At 43.8% G+C, this 13,335-nt stretch overlaps 1 protein-coding gene across 1 annotated transcript in view; it reads left to right on the forward strand.

Annotated features, from left to right (window-relative positions):
• Positions 1–13,335, forward strand: part of DYNC2H1 (dynein cytoplasmic 2 heavy chain 1) — a 1,848,033-nt gene that overhangs the window by 976,535 nt on the left and 858,163 nt on the right. The window contains exon 55 of the mRNA XM_029602426.1: positions 6,495–6,632. Within this exon, the coding sequence (XP_029458286.1) occupies positions 6,495–6,632 (138 nt within the window). The remainder of the gene's footprint in view (positions 1–6,494; positions 6,633–13,335) is intronic.

The following is a 13,335-nucleotide window of genomic DNA, read 5'->3' on the forward strand; positions in this document are numbered from 1 at the left end:
TCTCCAGGGTCTTCTTTAGTGAACACAGAGCTGAAGTATTCGTTTAATATTTCTGCCATTTCTTCATCTCTCTCCATACATTGATCATTACCACCTTTCAATTTCACTATACCACTTTGGACCTTTCTCTTTTCGCTGATGTATCTGAAAAATGTTTTGTCACCATTTTTTATCTCCTTGGCAATCCTCTCTTCCGCTTGACTTTTTGCCAACTTGATTAATTTCTTTGTCTCCCTCAGTTGATACAAATATTCTTCTTTGTGTTCCTCCCTTTGGGAACTTTTATATTTCTTGTATGCTATTCTTTTAGCTTTAATTTTGTCAGCCACCTCCTTTGAGAATCAGATAGGTTTCAATTTTCTTTTGCTTTTCTTTACATTTCTAACATATAGAGCAGTTGCCTTGGTGATTGCTCCTTTTAGATTGGTCCACTGCTGATCCACATCTCTTTCATTCTCCCATCCTTTTAGTTCTTCCTCCAGGTACTTCCCCATTTCCTCAAAGTCTGTGTTTTTGAACTGTAAAACTCGGGTCTTTGTGGTTCTTTTCCCTATTCTTTTAGTGATATTAAACCATATCGTTTGATGATCACTGGTGCTGAGGTGGGTGCCCACCTGGACATCGGAGACATTATCTCCATTAGTGAGCACTAAGTCTAGAATAGCTCCTTCTCTCGTGGGTTCCAACACCATTTGTTTGAACAAAGATACTTGCATGGCATCCACTATCGCTCTGCTATTTTTAGATTCTGCAGATGGGATTTTCCAGTCTACATCTGGCATATTAAAGTCACCCACGATCACCACTTCTCCCTTCTTACCTATCTTATGGATGTCTTCAACCAGATCTCTGTCCAGCTCTTCCTTTTGGTTTGGAGGCCTGTAAACCACTCCAATATAAATGGATGGTCCGTCATCTTTTTTTAGGTCAACCCATAGTGCTTCTTCCTTGCCCCAACTTCCTTGCAGCTCAGATGCTTGGATGTTGTTTCTGACATAAAGAGCCACACCTCCCCCTTTTCTATCCACTCTGTCCTTCCTTAACAAGGAAGGACAGAGTGGATAGAAATTTGTAACCTGGATTGGCCTCTGTTGGAAACAGATGCTGGGCTTGATGGACCCTTGCTCTGACCCAGCATGGCAATTTCTTATGTTCTTATGTTCTTATATCATGGAACATGGCTTAAAAATTGATATTGTCCTGATAACACAATTAATTCCATGTGTTTTCTCTGTGATAACTCAAGTACAGGAGGTGATAAGCTTGGGTGAGATGTGGCCTTCTATTTCACAAACTAAAATTTCTCAAACTCATTATGGTAGCGAGTGTTAGTCCATTTTAAGGAATGACTATAAAGTTAGCTTTCTGTTTGGTTATCATAATGTTCTTAAACTTCTATTTACACTCTGATCTCTTTCCTCTGAGTGCTTCTTTGAGCTTATAACATAGTAACACAGTAATGACGGCAGAAAAAGACCAAAATGGTCCATCCAGTCTGCTCAGCAAGCTACTGCTCCATGCAGGTTACCCCCATGTTTCTCTTAAGGGTAGTAACTGCCACTCCATGCAGGTTACCCCCATGTTTCTCTTAAGGGTAGTAACTGCCGCTCCATGCCGGTCAAGCTTTTTTATTTATTCCCATCCTCTAGCCTTTTCGGGATTTATTCCCATTCTCTAGCCTTTATCCCATGCCCCTTTGAAATCCTTCACAGTTTTATTCTTCACTACTTCCTTCGGAAGGGCATTCCAGGCATCTACCACCCTCTCAGTGAAGAAATATTTCCTGACATTGGTTCTTAGTCTTCCTCCCTGGAGTTTCAAATCGTGACCCCTAGTTCTACTAAATTGTTTCCAATGGAAAAGGTTTATTGACGACCATGGATCATTAAAACCTTTCAAGTATCTGAAGATCTGTATCATATCACCCCTGCTCCTCCTCTCCTCCAGAGTATACATATTAGGTTCTTCAACCTCTCCTCATAAGTCATTCAATGGAGACCACCTACCATTTTGGATGCCCTTCTCTGGACCGCCTCCATCCTGTCTCTGTCTCCTTTGAGATATGGTCTCCAGAACTGAACACAGTATTCCAGGTGAGGCCTCACCAAGGACCTGTACAAGGGGATTAACACTTCCCTTTTCTTACTAGGTATTCTTCTATGCAGCCCAGCATTCTTCTGGCTTTGGCTATCGCCATGTCACACTGCTTTGTTGACTTCAGGACTTTAGACACTATCACCCCAAGGTCTCTCTCCTGCTCTGTGCACATCAACCTGTCACCCCCCAACGCATATAGCTAGTGACTTCTTGTGTCTGATCTTGGTTTTTCTCAAAAAAGTTAATTGTCCAACCCACAATGCTAATCAAGTGTTGGCCCAATTTTTTTGTGATAAATGTGAAACCTCTTCCTTAAAGATATTTTGGGAGGATCCCAATCCTGGATGAACCGTTTTTTATTTCTTTCAAAGCTGAAGGATCCCTTTTTTATATTAAATTTCAGCTTACTGTTAGAGATTGTTAATATAAGAAGAAATTGACACAATGCAGTTGAGTAGCAGAACTTTTAGCTATACTTTTAATGACAGGTAAGCATTCCCTAAGTACTATGGTTGATGCTTGGTATCTAGGTTTACAGACAGCTGCTATCTTCTCGAGATCTGCTCCTTGGTACCTGGAACAACTTCATACTTTGATGTTGAAGGCTTGTTGCTTAGAGCAGGAGTGAGCAAACTGTGGATTGGGCCCCCTGGGGGACTTGAACAATCCTGAAGAGGGCAAAGTGACTGCCCAATCAAGGAAGAAAAAAATGGCTATGCTGTTGAGTCTTTGTACAGTGGTGGGATTGCAAGCTCAGGAGGGATGGAGCTGTCAGATGGCTTAGCCATGCATCACATTTAGTGGGCAGGGAGAGGAGCTGCATCTACTGTGGCAAGCCCGAGTGGGATGCTGCGTAGTCTGTAGCAGAAATGGACATGGCAACAGCCACTGAGGTGTTCCACAACCCAGGAAGACATCTCATCCTCCTGCCTCAGCCTGAGAAGAGTTCCTGCTACTGCTGAGTCCTAACCCAGGGAGAGAGATTATAGCTGTTGCCTGCTGGGGAGAAAGAAGTGGTCAGGTTCGGGAGGGAAATAGGCAATGAGGCCAAAAAGAATGGGGAAGTGAAGGGGAGAGATGGAGGCGTTAGAGAAGGGAAAATAAAGGCAAAGTGTGTAAAAAACATTAAATAAGGAAGTCAAAACATGGCAAGATAAAGAAGAGCAAACTAAGAAAAATACAAAAATAGAGGGAAAAATAGGAAAATTTAGTGAAAAATAGAAAAAAATAGTAAAACAAACAAACAAACAAACAAAAAACCCCAGAAAAAAGTTGGGCAGGGTGAGATTGAGTTTTTCTTAGCCCATAAAAAATTTGGGCTGGTACCTAAGTTTTTTTGTTTTTAAAATTTCCAGTCTTTACCATTGTCATATGTGGCCTGTGTGTCAGGGTGTGGTGTGAAGTTTGTGTTTCTATATTTGGTGTGCTTTGATCTGAGGTTGGAACACGGGACACTACTGTTTGGACCATGGGAGATTTCCCCTCTGAGACAATTGATAACATTGCTCTGATTGCCATCGTCTTCATTGGTGTCATGGGTTTGTATCCTTCCACCTCTTAGTTCCCTAGAACGGTCTACATCAATCCCCTTGGACCTATTACCTGAGCTGTTGGAGCATTCATCTCTAACAGAAGACCTCTCATACTCTAAATTCCTGGACCAACTGGGCAAGATGATCAGAATCAACATCTGTAGGGACAGTGATCCCATGATGAGGTCTTTGGACTACTTCAGATTCTATAAAACCCTACAAACCTGCAACAATCTCACTTCATTCAATCCTTTGGGATTTACAAATGAGGATGTGGAAGAGTCCATACTCCTGCCCCCAATAACCAGGAAATTGGATCTTAAATACAGAGTTCAACAGGCTTCTGATTTTGAGTTAGTTGGACTACCTGCACCAGTCTGTGGTAGTGGATTCGGTAGCATTGTTAGTCTTTTAAGCTATCTAAAAAATCGGAGCGGCCTCGGAGGGAACTTTATTTCCCCCCTCCCCCCACCTTCCCCTCCCTTCCCTTACCTGTCCTGCCCCCAGCCCGGAAAAAAAACCCCCAAATCTTTATTTCATGCGCCAGCCAACTGCCGGCGGGCAATCCCCTGGCCCAGCAGCCTTGCAGAGACCTCTGGCCCTGCCCCCACTCCCGGACCGCCCATTTTTTCAAGCCCTGGGACTTACCCTTTGAAAATATGCCCCAGAGCATCTTCGATTTGTCTAGGTAAGTTTTATCAGGCTAAAATCCTATCCAGATAAATCAACAACAGTCGCTGCATATGAAATTAAAATCCCATGATTTGATTTGAATAATGGCTTCTAAGTTTCTATAGCTTATGTTTTATGATACTGGTTGAGCAGGAAACGGGAACTTGAGGCAAGAATCAATCTCAGGTCTCCACTTGGTAATGTAGGATCAGGCTTGTCAGAAGGAAATTGCAAAAGTTTATTTTATTTATTTAGCTATTTAATTTAACAATCTTATATTACATGATTCTTGGACATCTGCAAAGTGGATTACAGTTCACATGCATAATGGATCAAATAATTAATAAAATCATAAATTGAAATTAAAATAAAATAAAACAACAAGACATCACATTATAATAAAACTAGAAACTTGATAGACCCTGTATAAATTTACCCTTCAGTGCTATAATCATAATCACTGAACACCAGAAAAACAATACTGATGTAACTTTTTTCTGAAATTTTAGATAATCACATTCACTATGCACTTCCATAGGTATACTATTCCACAGTATAGGCACTGCTACAAAAAAAGCCTTTGATCTAGTTTCCTGTAAATTAAATTCACTAATGGACAGGACTGCAAGTAGCTGCTGTGAAGAGTATCTTAATGAGCATGAGGGAATATACCAGGAGACGCTGTCAGCTAAGCATTGAAATTCATAATAAATTGCTTTATGCATGAAAACAAGAAGCTTAGGGGGTAATTTTCTATAGCTTTCGCACGCGAAAAGGGACTTTTCACGTGTGATAACTAGATCAGGGAGGAGTCGGGGGTGGAGTCAGCACCGGAAGGGGAGGAGTTGGGGCAGCAGCGGCGAAGACATCACTGACGGTGAAATGGTAAGGCCCCTTATCGCCGCCAGTAACGCGCCCAATAGCACCACCTTTCACGGTGGCACTATTGGTTTGCGAAAGCCGGCAGCAATAGCACTGCAGTGGTGCGATCGCTGCCGGCATTTGCAGGTCCGCCCCCCGCTTCGCCCCCCCGCCTCGCGGTACTGCGTGATTCACTAAGGCCTGCAATTTTAGAAAATCCAGGCCTTAAATTGCAATCTCTGGAAAATAGATATCCAATGAAGTTCTCTCATAAATGGTTTAATACTAACACCCCAATGCAAACCTTGCACAACATGAACTGCCGCATGTTGGACCAATTGTAACACACAAATTATGTATGTAGGTAAACCAAAATATGATTTACAATAATCCAAACTGCTGAGCAATGACACTTGAACAACTGATCCAGATTCCTGCTGATGAAGAAAATTCCTTAGAGGCCGAATTAATCATAATTTATAAAATGCACTTCTAGATATATTTGTAATATGAGCTTTTAAAGTAAGCTTAGAGTCCATGGTCATGCCCAAATTACAGGCCTCTTCCTTTAAACCTAACAGCGAAGTTCCAACATTAATAGACAATGGAACTTTAGAGAGATTGCTCCATTCCAACCAGAGGTTTTATTACAATTAAAAAATAAGGCATTCATGGCTAGTTAGTCCTTCATTTTATTAAAGCAACATTCACCTGGCTCATTTGAGAAATCTACTCTATTCTTGCAAGGAATATGAAAGTGGACATCATCTGCCTATAGTTTATAAATTAAACTGGGCAGCATCATATTTTCTCACAAAGGCTGCAAATAAATATTGAATAATGCAGCATATAATGCTGAACCTTTCAGTATGCCAACAATATTCAAATATTAATCAGAATTGGTGCCATCCAGACTAACTTGTTGCATATCAAAGTATGCATTGTTTTCCTTTACTGCTTTATTGTTGCATAAATAAAAATATTTACAATTATGCTTATTACTAAAATATTTTTAAGTCTGCTATATATACAAATCTGCTATAAATACAGGTTTACTGCATAGAGAAAAACCATAGCTTATAAATCTAATTAAAACACTGTTTTTATTAAATTCAATGTATTTTCTTAATGAACAGTTTTCTTCCAGAGGGAACAGAGTGATCTCTGGTTGCTGAGATGCAATCTAGTTATTTAATAGTCACTGTAATAAGCCCCAGATACAAAATATTTTTTAATTATTAATAGTAATTATCTATAACTTTTTATTCTATTATATTCAGGTATTTCTTAGATTAGAATGTAGTCAACCATATTTTTTTCCATGTTTTTTAGGCTGGAGTATCTAAACTGAATGAAGCCAAAGACCTGGTCGATAAACTGAAAAGAAAAGCAAGGGAACAAAGCATATTGCTAAAAACAAAACAAACTGAAGCTGATGCAGCCCTTCAAGAGATTACTGTCTCAATGCAGGTAATGTTTTATAGATAGGAAAAGTGGAACATAGAAATTAAATCTAGTTAAATATTCTGCTTTTCTGTAATCCTGTAAAAGTCTGTTCTTGGTGTTGCAATTAATTCAACTGTTATATTGCACTGACTTTTATTTACCCAAGTCTATAAATGTGCAGAGTACTAGATAATTAGCATAGTATTGCAGTCAAGCCCTCAAAAGTTTACAATCTTAAGTCTGAGCACCAAGGACCTGATTTTAAAAAGCTTTTCCTATCATGTGAATAGATGGATTCAGGACCAGTGGGTTTTTCACCTCTACCAGCAGATAGAGATGGAGCAAACTGATGTCACAGTATATATACTCCTACAGTGACATCAACCTGCCAGTATTCTTTATCTCCAGCAGATGGTGGACATGCATTTCCCTACTGGGGATTGCTTTAGATTTTGATAGGAGAAATAAAAGAACAAATTAATAAAACACCGCTATCCTGCGGTGATAAATGGTTCCTCCCCCAGTTGAGAATTCCTGAAGTGATTTCCGTGGTCCCTCAGATGAGTGCTTTAGTCTAGTAGCTGGTTTTTCAGCCAGCATGGACTTAGCTGTTTGAACAGTTAAAAGGCAGCGGGTTCTGGAAGCTGAGCGTGACGGTGAAGGTATATGCCATCTTCCTCCTCAGCCGGAGGCCATCTCTGTACTCAGCCGGGAAGAGATGAGCTCAGGTAAATTTGAAAAACAAAAAAAAAAGAAAGTGAGGGGCAGAGTAGAGGGACTGTGTAGGACTTCCTTTGGTCTCCGTGCTCGGTGCGCCGTTCCAACATTCACTCCCGCTCCTGTGGGGTTAAGGGAACTGGTCAGCCTGATGGGTTGAGCAGCCCAGAGTAGGCTAGGTCCTACCGTTAGGCTTTTTCCTAGAAGGCCTTGGCGGCATTTTCGAGTGCTTTTCAGCGCATTTGGCTGCCCTCTATAGCAGTGTTTCCCAACCCTCTCCTGGAGGCACACCTAACCAGTCAGGTTTTCAGAATATCCATAATGAATATGCATGAGAGAGATTTGCATACATTGGAGACCCAGGGTATGCAAATCAATCTCATGCATATTTATTGCGGCAATCCTGAAAACCTGACCTGCTAGGTGTGCCTCCAGGAGAGGGTTGGGAAACACTGCTCTATAGGACCATCTGTGTGTGCAGCTGCATCCAGATATGTGTCCGAATATTGCACCCAATTTCTTTTGTGCGTGCTGCTCCTGTGCAAATTCTCACACATATTGGTTGTGTGCTCAGGTTTGGTGCGGTATGATGTGCTTAGTTTTGCGGCGCATAGGCTTGGGGTGCCTAAGTTTTGTGTGTCTAAATTTTTTCATTGTGAATCGGCTTGATGCAGATCTTCAATTGCCTGTAAGCGCACTGACGGACTTATCGTGCTGGTGACCAAGAAATCTAAGCGCCTTTCTCTCTATTTTTCCTGTCATCTTCAGGCATTTCAGCCTGAAGTGCCCTCTAACATGTGTTAGCGCAGCTTAGAAGCTCAGGGAGAATTATCTTCCTCTGATTTTACTAAGCCTGGTTCTTCCCATCCAGATGATGGCCTGGTTTAAGACTTTTCCAGAGGAATGCCTGACCTTGGAACTCTCTTGATTGGTTCCTCAGCAGGGGATGGCTGCTCAGTGAGCCCACACAAGTGCCTTCTGGTTTTGATATGGAACCTTCTGCCTTTTTTTGGATAGAATTTTTTCAAGGATTGCAATCCTTTCTTTAGGTACAGTCCTCAGCCCCGTCCAATCCTGTCAGGTTAGATCCTCAGGCAGTGGCCTCTCTCTTCCGGTACTACGTTTAAGCACCGAAATACACCTCGGTTAGCTGCGGGTATTCCCAACAGGAATCCGGATGGCACTAATGATGAGGCAGATCCTGACTCTCTGAAAAATGGGGAAATTCCTCCAGGACTATGTTGCTGTTCTTTTATAGAGATGAACTACCAGCCCTGATTTCCCAGACTTTGAAGATGTTGGGCGTGCCTGGGGCAGATTCCATGTCTGAGTCTAAGAAAAATCTCATTTTGGTTTCCTTGCATAAAGCCTCATGCTTTTTCCTTGTTATGGAAGCCATTCAAGCATTGATTGATCTTGAATGGTATACCCCGGAGGCAAATTTCAAAGTGGATTGGATCTTGGAAGGCCTGTACCCCTGAATCCAGTTGTGAGAGAGCATCTGCATTTTCTGAAAGTGGATGTGCTTGTCTGTGCCATCTCTAAGCAGATGACTCTCCCCATGGAAGGAAGAGCATCCTTGAAAAATGTGCATGATAGGAGGATTGAGGCCATCCTTAAGCAAGCATCTGAAGCAGTGGCAATGTCATTGCAGATAGCTTCCTGTTGTTCCCTGGTGGCTCGCTCTTTTTCTGCTTCTTTCTCAAGAGGTTGATGATTCTGGAGCAATTTCCAGAGGAGTTATTGAACCTGCCTCTGCCTTTTTAACAGATGTAGGCTGTGATTTGGTCTGTACCTAGGCCAAAGGAGTGGCTTTGGTAATAGTAGCTAGGCTTCAGTTATGGCTGCGAAATTGGTTGGCCGACGCAACCTCCAAAGCTAATCTTATGAAATTGCCTTTTAAAGGCTCACTCTTGTTTGGGAGTGAGTTGGAGAAACTGGCCAGTAAGTGGGGTGAATCCTCGGTTGTCGGAGGATAAGAAGCAGTTACTGCGCCCCTTTGGTATGAGGGATCGTCTGAGAGGTTCCAAGAGGTTTCGTCACTACAGAGGGATAAACTTTCAAAGGATTCAGCCTTTCGGCATGTCTTAGTCCTTTCATCCCAGACAGTCCAAGCGAGGCATGGGTTCGAGTAGTGGATCTTCACTAGCCTCACAATGAAGGTTTGCCGCCCCTTCCTCGGGAACAGGAAATAGGGGGACACCTCTTTCTCTTTTATCAAAGGTTGGTCGAGATCAGATCAGTGGGTCCTGGAGGTGATATGAGAAGAAAATGTGCTGGAGGTTTGCTCCTCTGGACATGTTCAAGGTGTCTCCCTGCCACTCCTCGTAGAAGATGTAGACGGTGGAGTCTACTCTGGCAAGGCTCCTAAGTCTGAGGGCTGTGGTTCCAATACCTACGTCTCAAGAAAGTACAGGGCGATATTCCATTTATTTTGTTGTACCCGAAAAGGAGAGCTCCTTTCCTCCCAACCTGGATCTTACCCCCTCATTTGTGGGTGACTTGTTTTCGCATGGAAACATTGCACTTAGTGATAATGGCTGTGCAATTGGGGGAGTTTCTGACCTCCTTAGATCTGCCTGAGGCATACCTCCATATCACCATCCGATTGGAACACCAACCTTTTCTGCATTTCGTGGTATTGGTGTTGTGAACTCCGGCTGCGGACAGCCGCAACCAGGTCTCCCCAATTCACCCGACAGACGTCGACCTCCCTCTGCTTCCATGTCCTGCCAGGCAGGTCACTTTGGGCCTTTGCCGCGGCATTCTCCCCATGAGGGAGACACCGCCGACTCTCTCCTGGACTCCACCTCCCTAGGCGCGCGTGTGCGGCCTAGCTCCACATTTAAAGGGGCTGCGGTGGAAACTTCATCCCGGCCCCCAACGATGACATCATGGGCTAGGGCTATAAAGCCCACTTCCTGCTTCCCTTCCTTGCCTTGGCAACAGGTCAGCTCGTGAGAGTAGCTAGTTGCTTGTTCCTGCGTTCCTGCTTCCATTCTTGTGCTCCAGCTTGTTCCAGTTCCTGTGTTCCTGCTTGCTTTTGCCTTCGTTCCTGTGTTCCCGCTTGTTCCAGTTCCAGTGTTCCTGCTCCTCTTCCAGTTCCTGTCTTCGGTTGTCTCCTCGGCTCTGACCTCGGCTTTGACCTTGGCTTGGTATCCTGATTCTCCTGTCTTCTGGCGTATTCTCTAGTTCATGCTTGTCTTCATCCTGCCCCGACTTCTAGCATGGTTTACCGTGTTGCACCACTGCTGCCCGCCTCAACTCCTGGACCATCTCTGTTCTTCTGGATCTTCGCCAGCCTCAACTCGGACCGCCTACTGGACTCTCCTTGCCAGGAGACCTTCGCCTAAGTCCTGCCGGCCCCGGCACCCAAGGGCTCAACCTGCGGGGAATGAGGGCTGGTAAAGGTGAAGCTCCAGTCTGGTCTCCTGGTCCTGCTCCGCCTCCCGGCTAAGAGTACCATTAGAGGGCCTCCCCTCGGTGGATCCATCTGCTCTCAAGCCGGCTCAAGGGTCCACAAACCCAACAATTGGGTCGCCATTATCAGTTTCAGGTGTAGCCTTTTGGTCTTTTTCCAAGGTTATGGTGATGGTGGGGGTAGAGTTGAGAAAGGATGGAATCCTAGTACACCCGTATTTGGACGACTGGTTGTTTCGAGCCAAGTCTCTAGAAGAGAGCTGCCTGATGACCAGCAAGGTGATCTCCCTGCTGCAGGAGCTCGGTTGGGTGGTGAACCTTGCCAAGTGCAATCTTCAACCATCTCAGTCATTGGAGTATCTGGGTTTTCGGTTTGACATGAGGCAGGACAAAGTTTCTTGCCAGAAGTTCGTATTCAGAAGTTGATGTCGTAGGTGCATTTTTTGGTGAACATTATACACCTCACCCTGTGGTCCTATCTACAATTACACGGTTCAATGACAGCTACCCTGGAAATGGTGCCATGGGCAAGAGAGCCTATGCGTCCTCTTCACCACTCCCTGCTTTCTTGTTGGACCCCACAATCTCAGGACTATTCGATTTGGCTCCACTTGCCGATGGAAATCTGCTCTCATCTCCAGTGGTGATTGCAGGCAGATCATCTGAAAAAGGCAGTTTCCCTGACATTGCTGGACTGGTTGGTACTCACGACAGATGCAAGTCTCCAGGGTTGGGGAGCTCCTGTCAGGAACTAACGGCACGCATTAATTGCCTGGAAGACTGGGTGGTCCAGTTTGCGTACTTGCAGTTCAGTGGCAGACTGCAGGGTCAAGCAGTCTGAGTAATGTTGGACAACACAACAATGGTGGCTTACATCAATCATCAGGGAGCAACAAGAGCCAGCAAATGTTGCAGGAAATAGATCAACTTATGGAATGAACAGAAGAGCATCTCCAGAGATCTCAGCCTTTCAAGTTGCAGGAAGAGAAAATGTAAGAGCAGACTTTCTCAGCAGGGAGAGTCTGGACCCAGGAGAATGGGTATTATTGGAGAAGGCATTTCAGCTGATAGTGGATTGCTGGAGTCTTCTGTTCCTTGACATGCTGGTGACTTCTCACAATGCAAAGGTTCCTCAATTCTTCACTTACAGGAGATATCCAAGATCCTTGGATATCGATTCTCTTGTGCAGGTCAGGCCAAAGACAAGCTGCTGTATGCTTTTCCTCCATGGCCCATGTTGGGCAGAATAGTTCGAAGATCACAGGGGAATGGTGCTCCTGGTGGCACTGGATTTGCCCAGTAGACCATGGTATACAGATCTGCAAAGGATCCTGGTAGACTTCCCCCTCCGCCTTCCGGAACACATGAATCGGTTGCAGCAGGGACCTGTTCTTCATTAAGATCTGACTCGGTTTTGTCTTATGGTGTGGCCCTTGAGAGGTCTCGCTTGCTGAATTGTGGTTATTCTGCTGTGGGGATTGCCACCTTGTTACGAGAATGAAAGTTCTCCACTTCCTTAACCTCTGCAGGTTTGGCGAGTGTTTGAGGCTTGGTGTGAAGTTCAAGGAGTGCTTCCTCGTCAGTTAAGATTCCACTCATTTTCCTAATTTTTACAGGATGGAGTGAATAAAGGGTTGGCTCTTAATTTCTTGAAGGTACAGGTAGTGGCTCTTGCCTGTTTCAGGGGTCAGGGGAATGGTGAATCCTTATCATCTCATCCTGATGAGGCCTGTTTCTTGAGGGGAGTGAAACATTTCGTCATCCTTTGCAGTTACTAATTCTTTTATGGCACTTAACCTGGTGTTGGACTTCTTGGCAGGCCCTATGTTTCAACCACTGTGTAGCCTTTCCTTGTGGTTACCGACCTTGAAAACAGTGTTTCTGGTGGCGATTTTTTCTAAATGTCAAATTTCCAAACTGCAGGGCTTTTCTTGCCAGGATCCGTTCCTTCGGGTGACTCCAGGAGCGATAGAGCTGCGTATTGTTCCTTCATTCTTGCCTAAAGTGGTCTCAGATTTCACTTGACTCAGGCCATTTCATTGCCGTCCTTGGATAAGGAAAGCGATGCGGAAGAATATCGCCTGTTGTGTCCCTTGGATGTCAAGAGAAATATTGTAAGATACCAAACCTCAAAAGCACCAAAATGTTCTGGGGAATTTTATAGAATATACAATCAAATCACGTATTAATGCCCCATAAATATCTTTTATATAATTATGTGAAGCAAAGATCCTTAAGCTAGCCTTCAGCTAAGGTAGCCTTCAGCAAATACTTTGTGATTCAAGTGATGACTCATGTTTGTTGAGCTTAAGGATCTTTGCTTCACATAATTATATAAAAGATATTTATGGGGCATTAATACGTGATTTGATTGTATATTCAAGAGAAATATTGTGACATATCTGGAGGTTTCTAAACCTTTCCAAAAGATGGATCGCATGTTTGCCCTTCATGGTGGAGGAAAACAGGGTGAACCGCAGCCATCATTACCATGCAGATATGGACTCACCAAGAAAATCTTCAGTTCTATATTTTACCTAAGGCATCCAGCCCTCTGATATTTGGATTACCCTGGCTCAGACTCCATCAA

Source organism: Rhinatrema bivittatum, chromosome 5, assembly GCF_901001135.1.
Source record: "Rhinatrema bivittatum chromosome 5, aRhiBiv1.1, whole genome shotgun sequence".
Taxonomy (NCBI): Eukaryota; Metazoa; Chordata; class Amphibia; order Gymnophiona; family Rhinatrematidae; genus Rhinatrema; species Rhinatrema bivittatum.